The sequence below is a fragment of the Plasmodium yoelii genome, assembly GCF_900002385.2.
Source record: "Plasmodium yoelii strain 17X genome assembly, chromosome: 9".
In the NCBI taxonomy this organism is placed as follows: Eukaryota; Apicomplexa; class Aconoidasida; order Haemosporida; family Plasmodiidae; genus Plasmodium; species Plasmodium yoelii.
Genome location: NC_036181.2, coordinates 1,217,756 through 1,241,412, shown reverse-complemented (window position 1 = coordinate 1,241,412; position 23,657 = coordinate 1,217,756). Strand labels below are relative to the sequence as shown.

Sequence of the window (23,657 nt, the reverse complement as noted above, 5' to 3'; positions counted from 1 at the left end):
CCCACATGCTTGTTTCCCCACTTCCCAATCACAACATATCCGTTTTGGCAATAATAATTTTTTCTTCCTCTTCTTTTAATTTCTTCATGTCCTGAAATGAAAGCATAATACATATTATGTGGATATAAATATTATTATAAAAAAATAGATAATTTTATCAATAAAAAAAACAAACTAATCTAACCGCTTCATTAATACTTAGTGATATAATTTTGTTGCAAATGTTCACAAAATCTTCATGGGTATCAACTTCTCCATTTGTTTGAATTTCCAAACATAATTTATTAATTTCATCTTGTGATAAATAAATATAATTCCCTTTTTCATCCAGAACCCCATTTATCATATCTAACGTCTCTAACTCCTCTAGTTTTTCTCTTATATCCTACAAAAGTATAAATAGAAAATCAAAGAATAGAAAATCAAAGAATAGAAAATCAAAGAATAGAAAATCAAAGAATAGAAAATCAAAGAATAAAAAATGTGTAATAATAATAATGCTAATAATTAATCTAAAGAAATTATAATATTTTTTTTTTTTTTTTTTTTTTTTTGAATTTTTATGAACTTGTTTTTATTTGAAATTTACCTCAGTTGTTGTCTGGAATTTAACAGATAATTCAGCTATATTTACATACTTTTTTAATTTAATAAAATTCAAAAAACATGATAAAAGAACATCTGATGATAGCCAATCCTCTTCGTATTTCTTCGATATTATATGAGACTAAATAAAAATATAATAAAATAAGGGATATTAAAAAAAAAAAGTTACAATATTATATATATGAAAATATATTTATGAATATATTTGAAGGGTTTATATAAAATATCTATTAACCTTCCACTTTTTAAGATTTTCAGATTCGTCATTTTTTTTCTTCTCAAACTAATATAAAAAAAATATACATAGAATTATTTTCTTATCAAATCTATGATATATATACAAACATATAGATACATAATAAATTGTATAGATATATTTATATTACATTCAGAATATCCGTATTTGTACTATGTTTTGTGTATTCGTATGGTTTCGTTTTTGTTCTTATATCTACATTTCCTTGATCATATATTATTCTGGAATTTTGTGATGACATTTCTAATGTATCATTATTATTATCATTATTATTATCATTATTATTGTTTGTATTTCTTGTAGCTCCTTGTATGCTATTGGTTGAATTTTCTGGCGTATTTTCTAGACTTTTTTTTTGTTTTTTTCTAATTTCATTTAGTTCTATAAATTCATTCTTTAAATTATTTTGAAATTGAATTAATTCCTGTTCTTTCTTTTCTTTTTGTAATTTATATTTTTCTTTAAGATGTTTAAAATCATATATTTTGAGTTGTTGTGAATTTTCTCTTGTACTTTTATTTGTTTGACTGCTTATATTATTTTTAGAATCATCTAATGTGCTTAAATTTATATTTTCATCTACAAAATATTCTTTTAGTTTTTTTATCTGTTTTGAACTTTTTCCAGATGATTCTATTATATTTGGATCATTTAAACTGTTTATGTTTTCTAATTCAGAATTTTTTTTTTCATTTAAAATATTGTCTGAATTATTCATAATATTCAAATTTCTTGAATCGTCTTCACATCCACTATTTTCTGACTGTGTATCATTTAAATCATTTATTGTAAGTTCATTATTACTTCCCTTTGGACTTTTTTCGTTTCCATATTTATAAGAACTTGTGAAAAAAGAATTTTCCTTTCTGACTTGTTCACTCACAACTTCTTTTGAGTCATTAATGTGAACATCTTGTTTTCCATTGGTACCACTTGACATTTTTTCTGAACCGTTAATATGAGGATTCATTTTCACTTCTTTATCAATCGAATTTGTGTTCAAGTCACTAATATACGAACCTTTCTTTAAGTTTCTTTCCCTTAATGTATTTTTCGAGCCTTTTACGTAGCAATCCCTTTTTGTATCACTTTCGCTTACTATTTTTTCTGACTTGTTAAGATGAGAATCGATCTCCAAGCCTTTTTCATTTACCATTTTTTCTGACTCGTTAATATTAGAATCGATTTTCAAGCCTTTTTCATTTACCATTTTTTCTGACTCGTTAATATTAGAATCGATCTCCAAGCCTTTTTCATTTACCATTTTTCCTGACTTGTTAATATGAGAATCGATTTCTAAACCTTTTTTGTTTAATGTTTTTTCTGACTTTTTAATATGAGAATCGATTTCTAAACCTTTTTTGTTTAATGTCTTTTCTGAATTGTTAATACGAGAATTGATTTTCAAGCCTTTTTCATTTACCATTTTTTCTGACTTACTAATATGTGAATCGATTTTCAAGCCCTTTTTGCTTAATGTCTTTTCTGACTCGTTAATATTAGAATCGATTTTCAAGCCCTTTTCACTTAGTATTTTTTCTGAATTGTTAATACGAGAATTGATTTTCAAGCCCTTTTCATTTACCATTTTTCCTGACTTGTTAAGATGAGAATCGATTTCCAATCCTTTTTCATTTAGCATTTTTCCTGATTTGTTAATATGAGAATCGATTTCTAAATCTTTTTTGTTTAATGTATTTTCTGAATTGTTAATGCGAGAATTTATTTTCAAGCCCTCTTCATTTAGTATTTTTTCTGACTTATTAATATGAGAATCGATTTCCAAGCCTTTTTCATTTACCATTTTTCCTGACTTGTTAAGATGAGAATTTATTTCAATGCCCCCTTCATTTAGTATCTTTTCTGGATTGCTAATGTGAGAATCCATTTCCAAATCTTTTTCATTTACCATTTTTCCTGACTTGTTAAGATGAGAATCGATTTCTAAACCTTTTTTGTTTAATGTCTTTTCTGAATTGTTAATACGAGAATTGATTTTCAAGCCTTTTTCATTTACCATTTTTTCTGACTCGTTAATATTAGAATCGATCTCCAACCCTTTTTCATTTACCATTTTTCCTGATTTGTTAAGATGAGAATCGATCTCTAAGCCTTTTTCATTTAGCATTTTTTCTGACTTGTTAATACGAGAATTGATTTTCAAGCCCTTTTCACTTAATATTTTTTCTGATTTGTTAATGTGAGAATTTATTTCAATGCCCCTTTCATTTGGTATTTTTTCTGACTTGTTAAGATGAGAATCGATCGCCAAGCCTTTTTCACTTAGTATTTTTCCTGACTTGTTAAGATGAGAATCGATCGCCAAGCCTTTTTCACTTAGTATTTTTCCTGACTTGTTAAGATGAGAATCGATTTCCAAGCCCTTTTCACTTAGCATTTTTTCTGAATTGTTAATATGAGAATTTATTTCAATGCCCCCTTCATTTAGTATCTTTTCTGGATTGCTAATGTGAGAATCCATTTCCAAATCTTTTTCATTTACCATTTTTCCTGACTTGTTAAGATGAGAATCGATTTCCAAGCCTTTTTCATTTACCATTTTTCCTGACTTGTTAAGATGAGAATCGATTTCCAAGCCCTTTTTGTTTAATGTCTTTTCTGACTTGCTAATATTAGAATCGATTTTCAAGCCTTTTTCACTTAGCATTTTTTCTGAATTGTTAATACGAGAATTGATTTTCAAGCCCTTTTCACTTAATATTTTTTCTGAACCGTTAATATGAGAAGCCATTTCCAAATCTTTTTGGTTTAATGTCTTTTCTGACTTGTTAATATGAGAATCGATCTCCAAATCTTTTTTGTTTAGTGCTTTTTCTGAATTGTTAATACGAGAATTGATTTTCAAACCCTTTTTGCTTAATGTATTTTCTGAATTGTTAATATTGGAATCGATTTCCAAGCCCTTTTTGTTTAATGTCTTTTCTGACTTGCTAATATTAGAATCGATTTTCAAGCCTTTTTCACTTAGCATTTTTTCTGACTCGTTAAGATGAGAATCGCTCTCCAAGCCTTTTTCATTTACCATTTTTCCTGATTTGTTAAGATGAGAATCGATCTCAAAGTCTTTTTTGTTCAATGTCTTTTCTGAATTATTAATGCGAGAATTTATTTTCAAACCCTCTTCATTTAGTATTTTTTCTGACTTGTTAATATGAGAATCGATCTCCAAATCTTTTTTGTTTAGTGCTTTTTCTGAATTGTTAATACGAGAATTGATTTTCAAACCCTTTTTGCTTAATGTATTTTCTGAATTGTTAAGATGAGAATCGATTTCCAATCCTTTTTCATTTAGCATTTTTCCTGATTTGTTAAGATGAGAATCAATCTCCAAGCCTTTTTCATTTACAATTTTTCCTGACTTGTTAAGATGAGAATCGCTCTCCAAGTCTTTTTCATTTACCGTTTTTCCTGACTTGCTAATATGAGAATTGATTTCCAAGCCCTTTTTGTTTAATGTCTTTTCTGACTTGCTAATATTAGAATCGATTTCCAATCCTTTTTCATTTAGCATTTTTCCTGACTTGTTAAGATGAGAATCGATTTCCAAGTCTTTTTCATTTACCATTTTTCCTGACTTGTTAAGATGAGAATCAATCTCCAAGTCTTTTTCATTTACCATTTTTCCTGACTTGTTAAGATGAGAATCGCTCTCCAAGTCTTTTTCATTTACCATTTTTCCTGACTTGTTAAGATGAGAATCGATCTCTAAGCCTTTTTCATTTAGCATTTTTTCTGGATTGTTAATGTGAGAATTGATTTCAAAGCCCCCTTCACTTAGTATTTTTTCTGACTTATTAATGTGAGAATCGATTTCAATGTCTTTTTTGTTTAGTGCTTTTTCTGACTTGTCAATACGAGAATTGATTTTCAAGTCCTTTTTACTTAATGTCTTTTCTGAACCGTTAATATAAGAAGCCATTCGTGACATTTTTTTAATTGAAGTATATTCTGAATCGTTAACGTGTAAATTTGTCTTTGATTCCTCTTCTCTCATTGAATATTCAGAATCTTTAAAATATGAACCCAATTTTGATGCTTCCTTACTTGAACTATTTTCTGAACCATTAATGTAAGTATCACTATTTGATTCCTTATTGTTTGAATGGTCTCCAGAGTTTGTTATGCAGATATTTGCCCTTGAATTTCTTTTATTTGAATCATCAATGTTGGAATTTAACTTTTCGTTCCTTTCAAGTGACAATTTTTCTGAACTGTTAATGTATAAATTTGTTTTTTTTTCCTTTTCAGATGAATTATCTGCTGAATTATTTGCTGACTTCTGTTCATTTTCATGATCATAATCACAATAAATGTTTATAATAGAACCATTTTTATTTGGATCCTTTGATTGTGTTATAATGGTTGGATTCTGTTTGTTTTGAATATTTTCTGATATAGATTTTTTTGAGACTTTTAAGACTAACTCATTTTCTGTTTTTGTTGCATTATCAATACTTCTTTGTTCGCTTATACTATTAGATACCTTTTCATTATTTATTGTATTTTCCATTTTACTAGAAATATGTTCATTTGCTAGTTCTGTTTTTTTATAATTGCTATTATTTGATATATTTATGCTTTCTTTTGCATTTATACAATTGATAACATCATTTTCACTTTTTTTATTTTTCCTTATTTCTCGAACTTCGCTTTGAGCTATATTTTCAATATCCTTAATATATTCGTTATTTATTTTTCTGTTCATTGAATATTCAATTTGTTCATTACTTAATCTATGTATGTTTTTATTCTCTGCATCTTCATTTTCTGCATCTGTATTCTCTGCATTTGTATTTTTTACATCTTTAATTTTTACATCTGTATTTTCTGTGTCTTTATTTTTTGCTTCTTTATTTTTTACATCTATATTTTTTGATTCTATATTTTTTACATCTTCATTTTCTGCATCTATATTTTCTGCATCCTTATTTTTTACATCCTTATTTTTTACATCCTTATTTTTTACATCTTTATTTTCTGCTTCTTTATTTTTTACATCTATATTTTCTGATTCTTTATTTTTTACATATGTATTTTCTGCATCTCTATTTTTTACATCTGTATCCTCTGCATCTTCATTTTCTGCATCTATATTTTCTGCATCTTTATTTTTTACATCTGTATTTTCTGTATCTTTATTTTCTGCTTCTTTATTTTTTACATCTATATTTTTTGATTCTTTATTTTTTACATGTGTATTTTCTGCGTCTTTATTTTTTACATATGTGTTTTCGGCATCTACATTTTTTGACTCTTTATTTTTTACATGTGTGTTTTCTGCATCTATATTTTTTACATTTATATTTTCTGATTCTTTATTTTTTACATCTGTATTCTCTGCATCTTCATTTTCTGCATCTCTATTTTTTACATCTGTATTCTCTGCATCTTCATTTTCTGCATCTATATTTTCTGCTTCTTTATTTTTTACATCCTTATTTTTTACATCTTTATTTTCTGCTTCTTTATTTTTTACATTTATATTTTCTGATTCTTTATTTTTTACATCTGTATTTTCTGATTCTTTATTTTTTACATCTGTATTTTCTGATTCTATATTTTTTGATTCTTTATTTTTTACATCTTTATTTTTTACATCTTTATTTTCTACTTCTTTATTTTCTACTTCTTTATTTTCCGCTTCTTCATTTTCCGCTTTTGCTGTCAAGTAGTTCAACTTTTCATGATATGTTTTGTCAGTGTCAGTTATCTCTAAGGAAAGTGATTTCTTGTCTTTATCATTATCAGCATCGATGGTATCATTCGAAGTATTGGCAATACTAGCATTACTGTTGTCTTTTAATTTATGGATTGAATATTTAAAATTTTCTGTGTTTTTTATTTCCTCATTTTGGCTTTCTTTTACCTTAACATTTTTTTTATTTCCATTAAATAATCCATATATTAAACCAATAAATGAACTTTCTTTTGTTGACTTTTTAAATTTACTAAGTTTATCCCCTAAGTTTTGCTTTGATTTTTCTTTTTCTTCATTATGATTTTCATCATTTTTTATTTTTTCGTTTTGTTCAGATTTTTCTAAATGGTCTATTTTATTATCATCCATATTATATGCAGTTTTGTCTGCACTTCTAGTTTCGATAATTTTGTCTGGTTTTTCTGATTTTTCCAATTTTTCTGACTTTTCTGCTTTTTCCAATTTTTCCAATTTTTCTAATTTTTCTAATTTTTCTAATTTTTCTGACTTTTCTGACTTTTCTGGTTTTTCTGATTTTTCCAATTTTTCTGATTTTTCCAATTTTTCTGATTTTTCTAATTTTTCCGACTTTTCTGCTTTTTCTGATTTTTCTAATTTTTCTGACTTTTCTGATTTTTCTAATTTTTCTAATTTTTCTGACTTTTCTAATAATTGATTCGAACCCGAATTATTGTCTTTTTCCACAGCATTTTGTATATTGTTCTCATTCAGATTCTTCTCATAATTTTGAACCTGATTAATAGAATTATGAATCGAGTTGTATTTGATCTCATTATCGTAATTAGATGCCAAGTTTGATGTTTTTAAATCATGACAAATATTATCATGTTTTATATTGTTTATAGATTCTTTATTTTTATCAGGTTCTTTTATGATAGAATATTTTTTTATAGTTGAATTATCGTTAAATGTGTTTATAACATTTATAGGATTAATTAATTTTGTATTTATATAATTGTTTGTATTATCTTTATCTGTAATATTATTTGATCTATTAAAAACTTTATTTGATTCATCAATGTGTTTAGATTCATAATTTGTTGAATTAAAAATATTATTTATATCATTAATATTAAATTTTTTTTCTTTTTCTAAAAGTTTTTTTAGTTCTATATCTATAATACCTAAATAATCTTTGATATCATTTAATTCTTCATTTATTTTAAGATATTTTTTTATTTTTATATTTTCGCTGTTATAACATGTATCACAATTACTTGATTCTGTATATAAAGTTATTTCGCTTACATCATCTATAGAATCTCCTTCATAACTATATTTATAATTACCATCCCATATATTTTTAGATATTTCTTTTAAATCGAATTTTTCCAATGATCCGATTTCTCTTCCATACATAAAAAGTTCATCATCACTTAAAGAATTTTCTGTGTTTTTAAAATTTTTCTTTGGAGATGTTTTTATATATCTAATATAGATTGAAACGAATCAATATATTTATGCAGATGTAGATGCAGATGTAGGTGCAGATGTAGGTGCAGATGTAAATGCAGATGTAGATGCAGATGTAGATGCAGATCCATTTGGTTCTATGGAAAAAGTCAGACTCAATGAATTACCTTATAAAATATATCGAGATAATAGCCACAAATATATTAAAAATTATAAAAAAATAGCCAAAACTTTCAAATTTTGTATTTAAAAAATTAAAATGTTTTAAAGGATTCTCCATTTTGAGGTTTTTCCTTAAACCGTATTACACAAAACGCAAATACATTCGCGTAGATGCAAATACCTAAACATATATTCACATATAATGTTAAAAATATATTGATTGGAAATGTAATAGCATTTCTCATTTATATTTTGGCTAAATTATTATTTTTTTTTTTTTGAAAAAAATGATTATTCTAGACCCCAACAAGATTAGCATAACATGTGGGAAATATATGTGATAATAAAAAAAAAAAAAAAAAAAAAAAAAAAAAATTATAAATATAAATGTAAATATAAATATAAACATGAATTTATAAACAATTATGAACTAATAAATAGTTATTCTAAATATGTTTAAGATAATAAATATTAAAATAGCCATTTTTTTTATGTCTCATTTTATATATATAGGAAACTATATTATAATGTATATATCGTGTGTGTCTTTTTTTTCTTTTTTATTTAACATGGAGAAATAAAAGCTCATATCCATATAATATATAAATTAATAATTTTTTTTTATTAATTTTTAAAAACAGTTGAATATATTTTCATTTCTTTATTTTTCCAAGTTATTGTTTTTATCCTATTTTAATTAAACCATTGTTATGTATATATTTATATGCAAATACGCATACATATAGCTATTCATTTTAAAAAAAAAAAAAATTATTTTAAATATAATTATACTATATTAAATAAAAACAAAAAATATGAGAATATTATTTTTTTAAAGGATATACTTGAAATATGATAGAAACAAACAAATCATGTATTATTTAGGAGATACAAAGAAAACAGAAAGTTCAAAAAAAAAAAAAAAATAGAAATAAGTTGTGAAATAAAATAGTAAAAGATATATATGACAATTTTATAGATGTATTTTTCTTATGGTTCTTTTCTTAAGATAATTAGAAACTTCTATTAAATCATTATTGTCATTTTTCATATAGTTGACTGTATATATTGGTTTTCTTTTTTTTCTATTTATTTGATTTGATGTATATAATTTTTTTTTTAATAAATTATTTTCTGGGTTGAAATGTTGTTTATACTGTTTATACAAGCTAATTTTATTTTTACAATTTATGTTTTTATATTTAATATTTAGTTGATTTTCCTTTACATCTACTATATTCTTTTTATATATATTTTGTATATTATATTTATTCATATTAATTTTTGTTTCTTTGTCTATTTTATTATTTTTACAATAATTTTGAGGAATTAAATTCGAATTGTGAATTATTTTTTTATTTTGTAACATTTTTTTAAACTCGATTTTGGAATCTTTTTTTTTATTCAAATTAATAATAATTTTATTTATTTTGTCTTCGTTTGGAATAGATAAGATTTGTAAGTTGATTTCACCAATTTGATAAATAGCATCGTTCATTTTTTTTTTCATTTCTTCTATACTTCCTTCTATATTGGTAACTTTTCCTAATAAAGCTTCATCTATTGTAGTTGAGATTTCTTTTACTTTATGATTAATATGATTCGAAATATTAAGTTCAATTTGATCTAAAAGATTATTAAACTCAAATTTATTGTTTGTTTCCATTTTTATAATATTACTGTTGATGTCTTTTAATGCAATAGTGTTAGTTTCCAGAGAGTTTGACACATTTTGTTGAAATGGTAATAAACTATTTTTTATATGATCAATTATATCTGTTTTATTTATTTGTAATTTATTAAAAGATTTAAATTCGTTATACATTGTATTAGATATACTAGTATGAAGGTTCTCTGATAATTTTTGAATCTGTTCATCTATATTTTTTTTAACATAATAAATTATATTTTTTTCTATTTTTTCATCTTGCATTTTTGTAGAATCTTTTAAAGATGTATCAAAAAATTGAAAAGTATTTTTTTCTATTTCTTTTGCAAAAAGTGATAATTTTAATTCAGTTTCTTTAATAACTTGTTCGGTAATTTCTTTAATGTTATCATTTTTATGATTTAATTTATTTTCATTTATAATCGAAAAATTTTCATCAAATTTATTTTCCAATGTTTGTAGATGTATTTTTAATTCTTCAATTATATTTTTGTTATTAATTTTCTCCATTATAGTATTCAAATTATTTTTTATATCTTCTATATCATTTTTATTTTCATCTTGATTTGGATTTTCTTTGGCATTAATTATTACCCTTTTGATATCCTCAATAGTGTTCATATTATACATTTCATACATTTTTTTTAAATTTTTTTGTATATTTTGTTCATTAATATTATAATCGATATTTTTTTCCATGACAATAATATTATTTTTTATTTCTTCCCCTAAATTAAGACCTAAATTTTTAGACATAATTTTAGTATTTTTTTCAATATTATCACTTAAATATTCATTTATATTTCTACTTAAAATAGATATATATTTTTTGAGTTCTTTACTTATATTTTCATTTATTTGGTCATTTAAAAATTCGATTTTTTTTTCTAATTCTTTATTTATATTTTCATTTACGTTAATATCTATTTTTTTTTCTACAATATCTATTTTTCTTTTTAATTCGTTATTTACATTTTTATATAAATTATTTTCCATATTGTTACTAATATTTTCTAATACATTTTCATTTATTTTATTATATAATTCTTCTATATTATTTTTTATTTTGCTATTTATATTTTCGCTTAAAGTGTTATTTAATATGTCTACATTTTTTTTTATTTCATCATTCATATTTGTGTTCATATTCTCATTAATATTTTTATATGCTATATCAATATTTTTTTTTATTTCAAGATTTATACTTTCATTTATTTTATCAGAAATGTTGTTATTATTATTATCAGTTTCAATACAAGATAAGTTTTTTTTTTCCAAGATTCCAATTAAATTATTTTCAAGAAAATCCATAATATGTTTTTCAATTTTATTTTGCACATTTTTATCTATATTAGATGTGAAACAGCTATTTGCACTGTTTCGTATAATTCCAGGAACCCCTTTACAAATAAAATTTTTGACTCTTAAAAGTTCACTTTGTTTATTATCATTATCTTTCCTATGATTTAATTTTTGTGTTATTTCATTATTAGAATGTTTTACACCTTTTTTTGGGGATACATCACTTATTGTTTCAGTAAATGCCATTTGTTTATTTGCTAATATTGTGTCTTTATTAATTTTATAAGCATTTGAATTGTGTTCTCCATCGTTTTCTCCATCGTTTTTTCTACCGCTTTTTCTACCATTTTCTTGGCTTACATCTAGCCCCTTTTCAAAGGCTCGAACATTTTTGGTAGTATTATATTCTTTATATAATACTGTATTGTTATTTACAATACTGTCATTATATACATAACTGTTATTCAAATATTGTGTATTTTTATATGTACTTGCATTTAGATTATATATTTTTTTATTTTCATTTTTATTTTTATTTTTATTTTCATTTTCTAGAATACTATTTGAATGCTTCTCTCCAAACATATTATGATCATTTTTTCCAAAACTAAATTCATTTTTTTTTTTCACATTAACATTTGCTATGTTAAAAAAATCATCGAAATCTTCTTTATTTATTTTTACATCAGATTGATAACAAATTGTTTTATTTTCATAATTTTCATAATTTCTACAATACAATGTTTCATTATTTTTATTTTTTTTTTTGAACGGTTCTATTTTGTATTTATTACTAGGTCGAGATTCTTCATTATTAACATTTTGTTTCCCAGAATTAATTAATTTATTTGAATGTTTTTTTGATAATTTATCTCTAAAATATCCTGATACTAATAGACTTGTATTCATTTTTTTATTTTCATCTAAGCTTCTGTTTAAATCAATGGTACTACAGGTTCTCAAACTTTGATTACAATCTCTTTTCATTGATTCACAAAATAAATTTCTATTTCCATTTTCATATAAAAATTTATTACTTTTTTTTAATAGTTCAATATCATCATTTACTTGTTTACTTAAGGCTCCTCCGTGTGTATGATTTTCTTTTACTTCTTTTTCGATCCACATGGTGTATATATTTTCTCTTTTCCTCTTTTTCTCTCTCTTTTTCTCTCTCTTTTTATCTCTTTTTCTCTCTCTGTTTATCTCTTATTTTCTACCTGTATTATCAGATAAATGTGAGTATAGGCATAAATTTTGTTATTCTATTTACTACTTTATTAATATATTAAAATAAAAATTCAATGTGTATGTTATATTTTTTTTATAAAAATAGAATGTTTATGAGCATTTTAAATAAACAACTAATGAGTTGATATTTATAGAATTGATAAAATAATACACAAATAGTAAAATGTTTATTTAAAAAAATTACAAAAAATAAATAAATCTATTGTGTAATAAGACAAATTGACATGAAAAAAAAAAAAAAAAAAAAAAATTAAATTACTAAAAAGGGGTGCATAGTATATATATTGTTAAATTTTTTATACAAAAAAAATTAATTAAAAAAAAGTTAAGAAACATACAAATATATTTATGTATGTATGTATGTATATACTATTTCGAATAAAACGACAACAAAAAGTTGCATTCGAATGGTATAGAATGTAAAAAAATGACAAAAAAAATTAATATAAAAAATGTAATCGATAAAATTATGTGATTACATTTTTTCTAAAAAAATATTTTAAAAATGAACAAAATGAATAGCTAACTAATTCTTATTGACAAATATGTGTAGATGGAATTGGAAAATAATTAAATGGCAAATGAAAATAGATAAAAAAAATTAAACATTTTTTACGATCTTTTTTAAAATAATATATGTAATAATAAAACAGTTATTTGTAATTAAATGAGGCAACAAAAATAAAAAAATAATAACAAGACAGATAGGATACTTTTTTGTATTATTCCAAAAATATTGCAGTTTTTTATGATTATTTTTTATGCTTATTTTGTATGCCGCTTTTAATTCTCTTTTCATGGAAAATCCACAATATAGCATATTTATTTAGAAAAAAAAAAAAGTGTGTATATACATTTTCTTATTTTCATATATTAATATATACATGTTGTTTTCCCTAATTATAAATATGCTTTGTATATTTTATGCTAGTGCATATATATAAGATAATTTATATGTCTTAATTATTTAAATAATTACCACGCTATATATAATAAATAAATAGAATAAAAATTTACAACAAAAAAAAAAAAGTGCATAAATTGACCCAAACTTATTCTTAGAAATCTTGATAAAAAAAAGAACAAAATCACAATTTCGTTTTCACAATCCTTTATTATCATTTTAAAAAATGTACATTATCATTTTAAAAAGTATACATTATCATTTTATCTTCTTTTCGAAAAATATATAACACTTTTTAATGTAAACATGATATGAAAATAATTCCTTTTCATTTTTCATAAATTCTTTATTGGCTTAATTTTTTCTCTTTTTTTTTTTTTTTTTTTTTTCAGTATTTATTTTTACATTTATATTTCTCTCATTTCTTATTAAAACCATAAATAGAATAATAATTTTTTTTTTATCAATAAATAAATATTAACAAAAATATAAAAAAGGAATGTAAATATTTATTATTTTTTTACGCATTTATAAAGAGAGACATATTTTATTTTTATAACATTTTTACACGTTTAAGTTTTTTTATTTGCATCCCTGTGTTCCTATTTTCAAATATAAATACTTATCGTATATTGTTGCAAAAATCGTGGGAAATGCGAATAAAAATGTAAAGATAAAAAAGTAAAAATAAGAACATAAAAATAAGAGCATAAAAATAAGAGCGTAAAAATAAGAGCGTAAAAATATAAAAAGTGAATAGTAACGATATAATTGTAATAAAAGTATTACATATAGGTAATAGTCTGATTAACATTAAATTATAAAAAATTCGAAAAAAATAAAAAACTAAGTTATGAGCATATTATCAACGAAAAACAAAGACGATTGTATTTTTTGCCGAGTTACTGGAACAGTGTTATTTGGGGGTGTATCATTTTATTCATTTTTAAAATTTTTACAAGCAAAAAAAAAAACAGGTGATAAATATTTTTTTGGATTTATGTTTGCATGTTTTGGAATTTTATCAATATATAGAGCAAGCACACCAGCAAAAAGTATTATACAAAAAACAAAAAAGGAAGAAATTTAAAACTATGGCTAATAATAATGAAAATATGAATTTTAAGGACATTATAAATAGTAGGGAAAATCAAATAAATACAAACATAATTAATGAAAATATGAATAACTATTGTAATTCATATAATCTTAATCAAAATTCAGTTAATATATGTAAAGGAAACACCGAGTTATATAATCAAGGCCTAAACAGTAATGCCAATATGAACACTACTTCAAGAAAAGATAATGTAGAAATATATGTTGAAAATATGCTTAGTGAATTAAAAAATAAAATGCAAAACCTATCGAATAATTTATTAAGCAAAGTTGATAATATGGAGAAATCGTTAGAAAGCCTCGAAAATATCATGTCTACTTTTTCAAATAAAACCGAATTATAACGATTGTACTCATGTGACTATATTATATAACTATTTATAGTATATACTATATTGTGTATATATATAACTGTATTGTGTATATACCACATTCCTTGCGCAAGTATATACCCTTTGTTACCCTCTTTACTTTTTAAAATATGTTTAATTATGCTGATAACCATTTTTATAACATTAAATTGAAATGCATAATTTTTATATTTTTTTTGATTTTTTAACGTAAAAAAAATAAAATAAGTGAAATGCTTATGATATTTTCCTTAATTTTAATTTCCTTCTTTGGCCAGTAATTTTTTATGTGCAAAATGGTATGAATAAAAAAGTAGCATTTTAAAATGATATTAAAAAAGGAATATAATTTTATTTTATGAATTGGAAATATTTGAATGCCAATGTGTAATTTTTTCATTTTTTCATTTTTTCACTTTTTCATTTTTTCACTTTTTAATTTTTTCACCTTTTCACTTTATTTTTTCCATTTATCACCTTTTCCTTAATTCCCCTTCTTTTTTATTTTTATTTTTATTTTCCCTTTTTTGTGAAAAAATTCCAGTTTAATTAATTTCGGAGTAGGTGTGTGTGTGCGTTTTTTTTAATTTAATAATTTTGACAATTCCCCAACAGTTTACACATTTTTTATTTGTATTGATTTTTTTTTTTAATTATAATGTTATTCTTTTCTTTCAATTTTAAACAATAAAAATGCAAACTAAATGTATTTAAAATACATTGCTATTATAATTCGTTTTATTTATTAATATCTACACATATTATATATACTTTATAAATGTTATTTTCAAATTTTTAATAAATATTTGCCTTTTTGTGCAACTTTCTGTTGTTACAAAAAATAAAAAAAATGAAAATGACAACAAATCAAAATATAAAGAAGAAATGGAAAGCATAATATTTGGACAGAAAAAATAAAAACGAAAAAAAGACAACATACATTCAATAATTATTTCATTATGATTATTATTACATACTTTTTTTCAACCCATATTTAGTGTGTAATTTAGAGATTTGCATTTTGTAAAATTCATGAATTATTTCCAAGTCATAAAAATTATTTTTTCTTTTATTCTGTCAAACAATTAAGCATATCATATATTATAATTATTTTTTTAGTTGGAATTATGAATAAGAAAATAGTTGTCTTTAGAGATGATACAAAATCAAAAGAAGCGGATGAATTTGTACGAAAAAATGGGTTTACTTTACCCTTTCAAATATTTCAAATATTGTCTTTTCTGATATTTATAGTTATAATTACATTCATTATTTGTATTTCTGCATTTAATACCAATCCAATATTTATAACATTTTATATACTCTTTGGAATTCTAACTATTACTATTCTTGTATTATCTTATATTGTAACATCGATCAATCCTATAGATCCTCTGTCTTTTAAGTATATTAATAGAATAGCAAATGAAGAAGAAATTAAAGGATTATATGAATGTGATATTTGTGGATTTGTAGAGCCTCAGAGTAAACATTGTAAAGTTTGCAATAAATGTGTTTCTGTTTTTGACCATCATTGTATGTGGGTTAATAATTGCATAGGAAAAAAAAATTACAAGTAAATATTAAAATAAATATATTTTAACAAATATACATTTTTATTTCATGCGAAATATACTCAATATTATTTATCTCCATTAAAAAAAAAAATATAAATTACGTTTAATTCGATTTTTTATAGCTATTTTTAATATACATAAAATTTATTAACGTTCAGGTATTTTGTATCCCTACTACTAGCCTTAACAATTTTTCATTGTTTCGTATTTCTCTTCTGTGGGGTTACTTTTTTCATGTCTTTGAAACATGATATTATAAAGGATCGATGGAATAGCGTAAAACAAAATGGGGAAAAAAATATATATACATATGTATATGTGTGCATAAATGAAAATAACCATTCACGCTGATTTTGAAATTTGTTGTGTTAGCTAGAATTTTTAATACTTATGACTCACCATACGTTATTTTTTATTTTATTTGTTTTTTTAGTTTTACGGAGCTTACAACGACGCATTATTCTACACACTGATATGTGCACTCTTTGTGTTAAATGGAATAATTTTTATTCTAGTCATACAACTCTTTGGGTTGCACATTTATTTGATTTCAAAAAAAATGACAACATATGAATATATAATTAACCGATCTAACGTACGAATAAAACTGAATATTAATTTATGTGCATATGCATTATATATACACACATGTGTGTGCGCTTGAAATGTCATTTAAGTGGTTATTTTACGGCATATAAGCTCGCCATTTAGATGGCTAGCTGTTTATTTTTTTTTTTTTTATTATTTTTTTTTTTATTATTTTTTTTTTTTTTTTTTTTTTAGTCAGAAGACAAGGAAAAGATGGGAATTAAAACATTTTTCGAATGGATTATTATAGATAAAAAGTACACTATATATATAGCGAATTTAAACGTATATTCTTTCCCTAACTTGTCTTACATTGCATTTATTTTTATTTTTTACTTTCTTTAGGAGATTGAAAAAGAATGTTAGCCAAAGCGAAGTATAAAAAAAAAAAAAAAAAAATATAGCTATATATACATAATTTATGCGTATGCATATATTGTATACATGGTACTAATTTAAAATTAAATTTTAGCAGGATATAGAAAACCCCAAAGTGGAAACTGAAATGTCTATAAAATATTAATAAAAAAAAAGTTATTAAACAAATAAAAACGAAATATGATCAATAATATATATGGAGCATCCATCAAAAATATTTTTATAAATGCATACACAAGTTGTGTGAAAATGGGATATATATATTACATAATAGCAACTTTAAATATTCCATCATAATTTATGTAAACACAAAAAATTAAAAAAACGGATAATTATATAACCGTTTATATAACGCAAGATTTAATAAATATATTTTATTTATATATATTTATCATATAACTTTAATGCGCAATCCCTCATTAAGCAGTTGGGAAATGTATACCATTACATTTTGGTCGTCTGTTTTGCCCTTGAAAATTATTTTATTTGGAAAATTTACATAAAATTCAAAGATAATTAAAATTATATAAAAGTATAAACAAAAACTAATTAAATCCTTGTAACTGTAAATCGTTTGCTTGTTTTATTATATCATTTCCATATTTTTCTTCTTTTATTTTTGATTCAATAAAACTCAATCGTTTTGTTAGATTATCTAGTACAGTTGACATTGTATCATTTTTTGTGCTTATAACTTCATTTTGTAGCTTCAATTTTTTATTTTCTTCTATAAGAGCATTATTAATAGAAGAATTTGCATCAATTGGAACATTACTATCGATTGAGTTTTTTTTTTGTTTTTTTAATTGCAAAATTTCATCTTTTAACTCATCTGTATATTCTTTATACAATTTTGTTTGTTCATTTATTTGATTTTGTAAAGACTTAATAATATTAACGTTTTTGATATTAATTTCTCTTTCTTTTTCTGTTACTTCCATTAAATGTTTGTTAACATTTTCTAGGTCAAGTATTTTATCTAAAAATTTTGTTTGTTCTTCATTTTTTAGATGATTATTTTCTTTAACTAATTTATCATATTTTTCTTGGAAATTAGATAGTTCATTTTTAATTTCAGTAATATTAAGATTAAGTTGTTCATTTTTTGTAACTAATTCAGTATTGACACTATTCATATGTTGAATTGATTGTTCTTTATCATTTTGCTCTTTTACAATATCTTCTAACATTTCATTATTTTTATTTTTTGTTTCATTTAATAACTCATCAAAATGAATTTGCATTTCTTTAATTTGTGTTTCATATTGATTTTTTATTTGTGATATTTTTTCTTCATTTGAATTAGTAAAATTTTCTAGCTGTTCTTTAATATGTTTATTTTCAGTTATTGCATGTTCATAATTTTTTAACAAATCATTTTTTTCATTATCAAAAGCTTCTTTTTTTTTCAAAAAATCTTCATTTAATTCTTGAATTTTTTTAGTAACTAAAACTTCAGTTTGATTTTCAAGCATTTTAATCATATCTTCATATTCATTTATTTTTTGGATATTTTCTTCACATTTTTCAGTTAGCTGTTTATTTGATACATTAGCCTTTTCTAATAGATCATTATATTCTTTTTTTTTTTCTTCATATTCTTCATTTATTTCATTATATTGTTGTATATAGATATTTACTTTTTCTTTCGATTCTTTTTTAATTCTATCAATTTCTTCTTGTAATAAATCTGCAAATTGTTCACGAATTTGATCTGATTCTTTTGCACCATTTTCTTTAATATGTTCAATTTCTTTTTCTAATTTCAATTTTTCATCATTTAATATATTTATTTTTTTATTATATATATCTTCATTATTTTTTAAATTGTCTTCTAAGTTTTTATTTTGATTTAAAATATTTTCTCTTTCATCATTTAGTATTGATATGTTATGTTCTAAATCGATTTTTTCTTTATTTATAATTTCTATTTCCATTTTTAATTTTTCAATTTTATCAGTTAATATTTGTATTTCACTTTCTTTTTTTGATCCAAGATCATATGATTCTTTTCTTTGTTCAATTAGTTTATTTTCCATCTCATTGCGTCGAATTTCCAACTGTTGTTCATATTCATTACGTTGAATTTCCAATTTTTGTTCATATTCATTGCGTTGTGTTTCTAGCATTTCTTGAGCTAATGTTTGTTCTGCATTTATTTTTTCTTTCAGATTATTTATTTCAACATTGTATATATTTTCGAGTTCTTTTTTCATATCATCAATGTGCTTATTTTTTTCATCGGCTAGTTTTAGTTCAACATTTTCTATTTCTTGAATTTTATTTTTTTTCATTTCTTCTTTCAAATATTCAATTTCATTGTTTTTGATTAACTCATATTCTTTTTTTATATTTTCAATATGTTTATTTTGTTCTTCTATAAAATGGTTTTTCATATTTTCAAAATTATTTTGTAATAATTTTTCATTTTCTTCTTTAAATTTTTCCATTTCTTTGAATTTTTTTTGTTCGATATCATTTTTGAAACTTTCAATTTCATTATTTTTTTCAATAATTAAATTATTTATAAAATCATTTTTATTTTTTTCAAGATTTTCTTTATATTTTTCAAATTTAGAATTAAAATTTTGTTCTGCATTTTGTTTGGTTTTTTCAATTTCTTCTTTTATTTGATATTTATATTTCATTTCGGTTTCTTTAATTTGTGTTTCATATTTTTCCTCTAATTTTTCCTTCATTTTGTTTATCTCATTTTCTAGATTATTATTTATAAAAGATTCTTTTTCCATTTCCAAATTTTCCATATTTATTTTTTGTGTTTTTTCAAAATCTTGTTTTAATTCTTCGATTTTTTCTTTGGTTTTTAATTCGATTTTTTGAATTTCATCTTTTAACATTTGTTCTTGATTTTTAAAAGTTTCTATATTTTTCTTATTATTTATTTGTTCGATTTTTAATAATTCTTCTTTTTTCATTATCAATTCTTTGTATTGTTTTTCCTTTTCTTTAAATTCGGCATATTTTAGTTTTCTTTTTTCTTCTAATTTATTGATAGTGGTTAAAAACACATTTTCTCTATTTTTATATATATTAATAATTTCATCATTTTTCATTTTTAATTTTTTTAAAACATTAAAAGAATTAGTAAATGCTTCTAATTCTTCTTTAATCTTTTTGTTTTTTATATTTATGACATATAATAAATTATTAATTTCATTTTCTTTATCCTTATCAATATTAATTTGATGTGTTTCTTCACGAATAGTATCATTTTTATCTTCTACATCTTCATTTTTCTTTTTTAATTGACATATTTTATTACATAAAATTTCCATAGAACCCGTTTTTTCTTCCAATAAAGAAGTAATTCGTTTTGATTCATTTTTTATAATAGTATCTATGTTATTTTTGTTGTCATCTTGTAACTTAATTTTTATCATATCTAAAATATTTTGAACTAATTTATCACTTTCTGCATCTATGATATTATTTTTATTAATTGTATTAGAATCATTCAAAATTATAGGGTTTTCGTCCATAGCTATAATATTTGATGTGCTTTCCACAGACACCCCTTTATCTAAATTAAACATAGAAAAGCTATTTACATGTTCATTAGATTTTTCCATTTTTTCAAATTCTTCCATTTTTTCCACTTTTTCCATTTTCTCCATTTTTTCCATTTTCTCCATTTTTTCCACTTTTTCCATTTTCCCCCCTTTTTCTGGAATTTCATTACTAACATTTGTGTTAGAATCATTATTTATATTATCAAATAAAAAGGGGCTAGTAACTTTATGTATTGTTAGTTTATCAGTTGATATATTACTTGATTCATTAAATAACTGATGTGTATTTCTACGATTTATTTTTTCTATAACTTTTGGAGAGATATTTAATATATCGTTTTCTCTACCAATATTCATATAATTATTACCAATAGTATTAAATTTTCGAATTTCATTATTTTCAACATTATTATATTCTAATTGAGGATTAAAAACGGATCTAACAACCGTTGTACTATTTCTTTTATTTATATGATTAGAAATTGGGTTATTAAATTCGAAATTGTCCATAGAAATTCTTTTAATTTCTTTATTTTTATTTTCTAAATTTTCAATTACACCTTTAGAATTAATTTTAGGAGATATATTATCATAATTTATATTATTTTTGATATTTATTTCTGTCGGTAATTGTGCAGGGTTGTTAAATTGGGGTATATTTGGATGTATTCCTTTCGATTTATTTATTTCATAATTTGGGACTCTATTTATTTCATAATTGGGGGTTCTACTTGCTTCTATTTCAGTCACTTCATTTACCTTTGCTGGTATCAGTGTTTGATTTTCAGAAAATAGTAAATTATTATTATTATCATCATTTTTTGAATCATACTTATTTTTGTTAATTTCATTCAAATTAAATAAATTATCTTTTGACAAACTTGTTCGTTCTTTATCATTTATATGATTCGATTCGAACGGTATATTATTTTTATTACCATCTAAAACATTATCAGAAATTTTATTCAGATTGTTAGTGAATTCTTCTTCCTTAAATATATCTCCATCATGTCTTTTTTCATTTTGCTTATTAATATTTGGTTCGACTTCTCTACTCTCTTTATTTTCTTCATTTTCACTTTTAGGAATAAACGTATTAAATGCAAACAATTCCTTTTTGTTATCATTCGGAATATTTTTATTCTTATCAATATTTGACGACCCCATATATGGTGATATAATTCCACCCTGAACTATTGTGTTTTTTTTATTTATTGTTTTAAGCCCAGGAATTTCAGCATACATCGTTCTTGCGCTTCTAGTTTTGCTAAAAGTGAAAAGAATGAAAAAGTTAAGAGGATGAAACGGTTAAGAGGATGAAACGGTTAAGAGAATGAAAAAATGAAAAGAATGCATAGTGAACAGTTTAAAGAATGCATAGCGAACAGTTTAAAGAATGCATAGTGAACAGTTTAAAGAATGCATAGTGAACAGTTTAAAGAATGCATAGTGAACAGCTTAATGAATGCATAGTGAACAGTTTAAAGAATGCATAGTGAACAGCTTAATGAATGCCAGATGCACATATAGAGAGAAAGGAAAATGTGAAAATTTGTTTATATACTTTTGTTGAATTAATGAACGATATCCACTGCTAGCATTTTGTAAAGCACTCATTTGAGGAGGGGGAGCAATTTTTTCTTCTGTTTCAATTTTATCTTCTTCTCCTTTTACTACCCATCTTTTTAATTCCTTATTATAATAAAATTTGTTTTCCTCTCCTAAATGAGCAACAGTGGGCTTTGGTTCTCCGTCATCATTTTTCTTCGATTTTATGAAGTTCCAAAACGAGCCTGAACAGTTAATAAATTAATGGGACATGTATATAAAGCGGTAAAGGAAATGTTGGTTTCGATTGGGGATTTGCAAACTAATTTCATGGAGTTGCCTTTTTCCCAAAGTTATTTCGATTTAAGGCATCAATTCCATGACTAGACTATTATACATATACACAATTTTTATACAATTTTTTATGCATTCTTTTCTTTTTTTGTTTTTTACTCATTATGGTGTCTCTCCAATTGCCCACAGCATAGAGTTTTGCCCTTTTTAATGATCTTAAAATTTAAAGGTTAATCAAAAAAGGAACAAAGGGCAAATCAAAGTAAACATGTATTATAAAACATGTTAAAAAATATTTTTCCCCCTTTTGTATATTAAAAAAAATATATTATAAGAAAAAATATTTTTTTAAAAGTTCCTAAAAGAATATCTTAAAATCTATCAAAATAAGTAATATTCAAAACTATTGTCAAATAAATATCAGTTTATATAAACGTATTTATTTCTATTCGTATTATTCCCTTTTTTATCCAAAAAAAAAAAAGATAAAATTCAATTATTTCATAATTATGTGGCTAAGAAAATGAAAAAAATACAAAAAAATAATATCATACAAATGAAATATTCCTTACCAGTATTCTATAATTTTAAAAATATACATAAGTTAATATATGTGAAAACGGAATAATATAAAGACTAGCATATTATATTTTTTTTAGGTATATATTTTTATACGTGCATTTTTTTTTTTTGCAAACCCATCACTGGAAAAAAAATAAAAATAAGTCATCAAAACAAAGATATTGGAAAAAAAAAAAAAAAAATTAAATTATGATTATAAAATAATTAAAAGAATATATATTATATGTTTTATTTAATTAAATTATTTATATATCAGTATATTTTAAGTTTCAAAAATATGACTTAAATTTTTGTTAATACACATACATAATTATATATTTTTTCTCATATAATAAATTAAGATTATATCATGTCCCATTCCTTAATGTAATATATAACACAAATTGGA

At 22.7% G+C, this 23,657-nt stretch overlaps 6 protein-coding genes across 6 annotated transcripts; 3 read left to right on the top strand and 3 right to left on the bottom strand.

Annotated features, from left to right (window-relative positions):
- Positions 1-28: 28 nt before the first annotated feature.
- Positions 29-8,295, bottom strand: PY17X_0929700 (DDRGK domain-containing protein, putative; the record flags this gene model as incomplete). The annotated part of the gene is made up of 6 exons (XM_022956033.1): positions 29-91; positions 185-385; positions 590-727; positions 842-889; positions 993-8,031; positions 8,183-8,295. The coding sequence occupies 6 exons, from the start codon at positions 8,293-8,295 to the stop codon at positions 29-31; spliced, it is 7,602 nt and encodes a 2,533-aa protein (XP_022812227.1).
- An 855-nt stretch (positions 8,296-9,150) lies between these two features.
- PY17X_0929600 (conserved Plasmodium protein, unknown function) lies at positions 9,151-12,276 on the bottom strand (the record flags this gene model as incomplete). The annotated part of the gene is made up of 1 exon (XM_022956032.1): positions 9,151-12,276. One exon carries the CDS (start codon positions 12,274-12,276, stop codon positions 9,151-9,153), a length of 3,126 nt encoding a protein of 1,041 aa, XP_022812226.1.
- A 1,880-nt stretch (positions 12,277-14,156) lies between these two features.
- On the top strand, positions 14,157-14,393 carry PY17X_0929500 (conserved Plasmodium protein, unknown function; the record flags this gene model as incomplete). Its single annotated transcript, XM_718651.1, has 1 exon — positions 14,157-14,393. One exon carries the CDS (start codon positions 14,157-14,159, stop codon positions 14,391-14,393), a length of 237 nt encoding a protein of 78 aa, XP_723744.1.
- Positions 14,394-14,397: 4 nt separating this feature from the next.
- On the top strand, positions 14,398-14,766 carry PY17X_0929400 (heat shock factor-binding protein 1, putative; the record flags this gene model as incomplete). The annotated part of the gene is made up of 1 exon (XM_718652.2): positions 14,398-14,766. One exon carries the CDS (start codon positions 14,398-14,400, stop codon positions 14,764-14,766), a length of 369 nt encoding a protein of 122 aa, XP_723745.2.
- A 1,133-nt stretch (positions 14,767-15,899) lies between these two features.
- Positions 15,900-17,460, top strand: PY17X_0929300 (palmitoyltransferase DHHC3, putative; the record flags this gene model as incomplete). The annotated part of the gene is made up of 6 exons (XM_022956031.1): positions 15,900-16,348; positions 16,508-16,625; positions 16,783-16,944; positions 17,133-17,194; positions 17,283-17,313; positions 17,410-17,460. 6 exons carry the CDS (start codon positions 15,900-15,902, stop codon positions 17,458-17,460), a joined length of 873 nt encoding a protein of 290 aa, XP_022812225.1.
- A 400-nt stretch (positions 17,461-17,860) lies between these two features.
- On the bottom strand, positions 17,861-22,850 carry PY17X_0929200 (conserved protein, unknown function; the record flags this gene model as incomplete). The annotated part of the gene is made up of 3 exons (XM_022956030.1): positions 17,861-22,112; positions 22,410-22,638; positions 22,847-22,850. The coding sequence occupies 3 exons, from the start codon at positions 22,848-22,850 to the stop codon at positions 17,861-17,863; spliced, it is 4,485 nt and encodes a 1,494-aa protein (XP_022812224.1).
- Between the last annotated feature and the right edge of the window lie 807 nt (positions 22,851-23,657).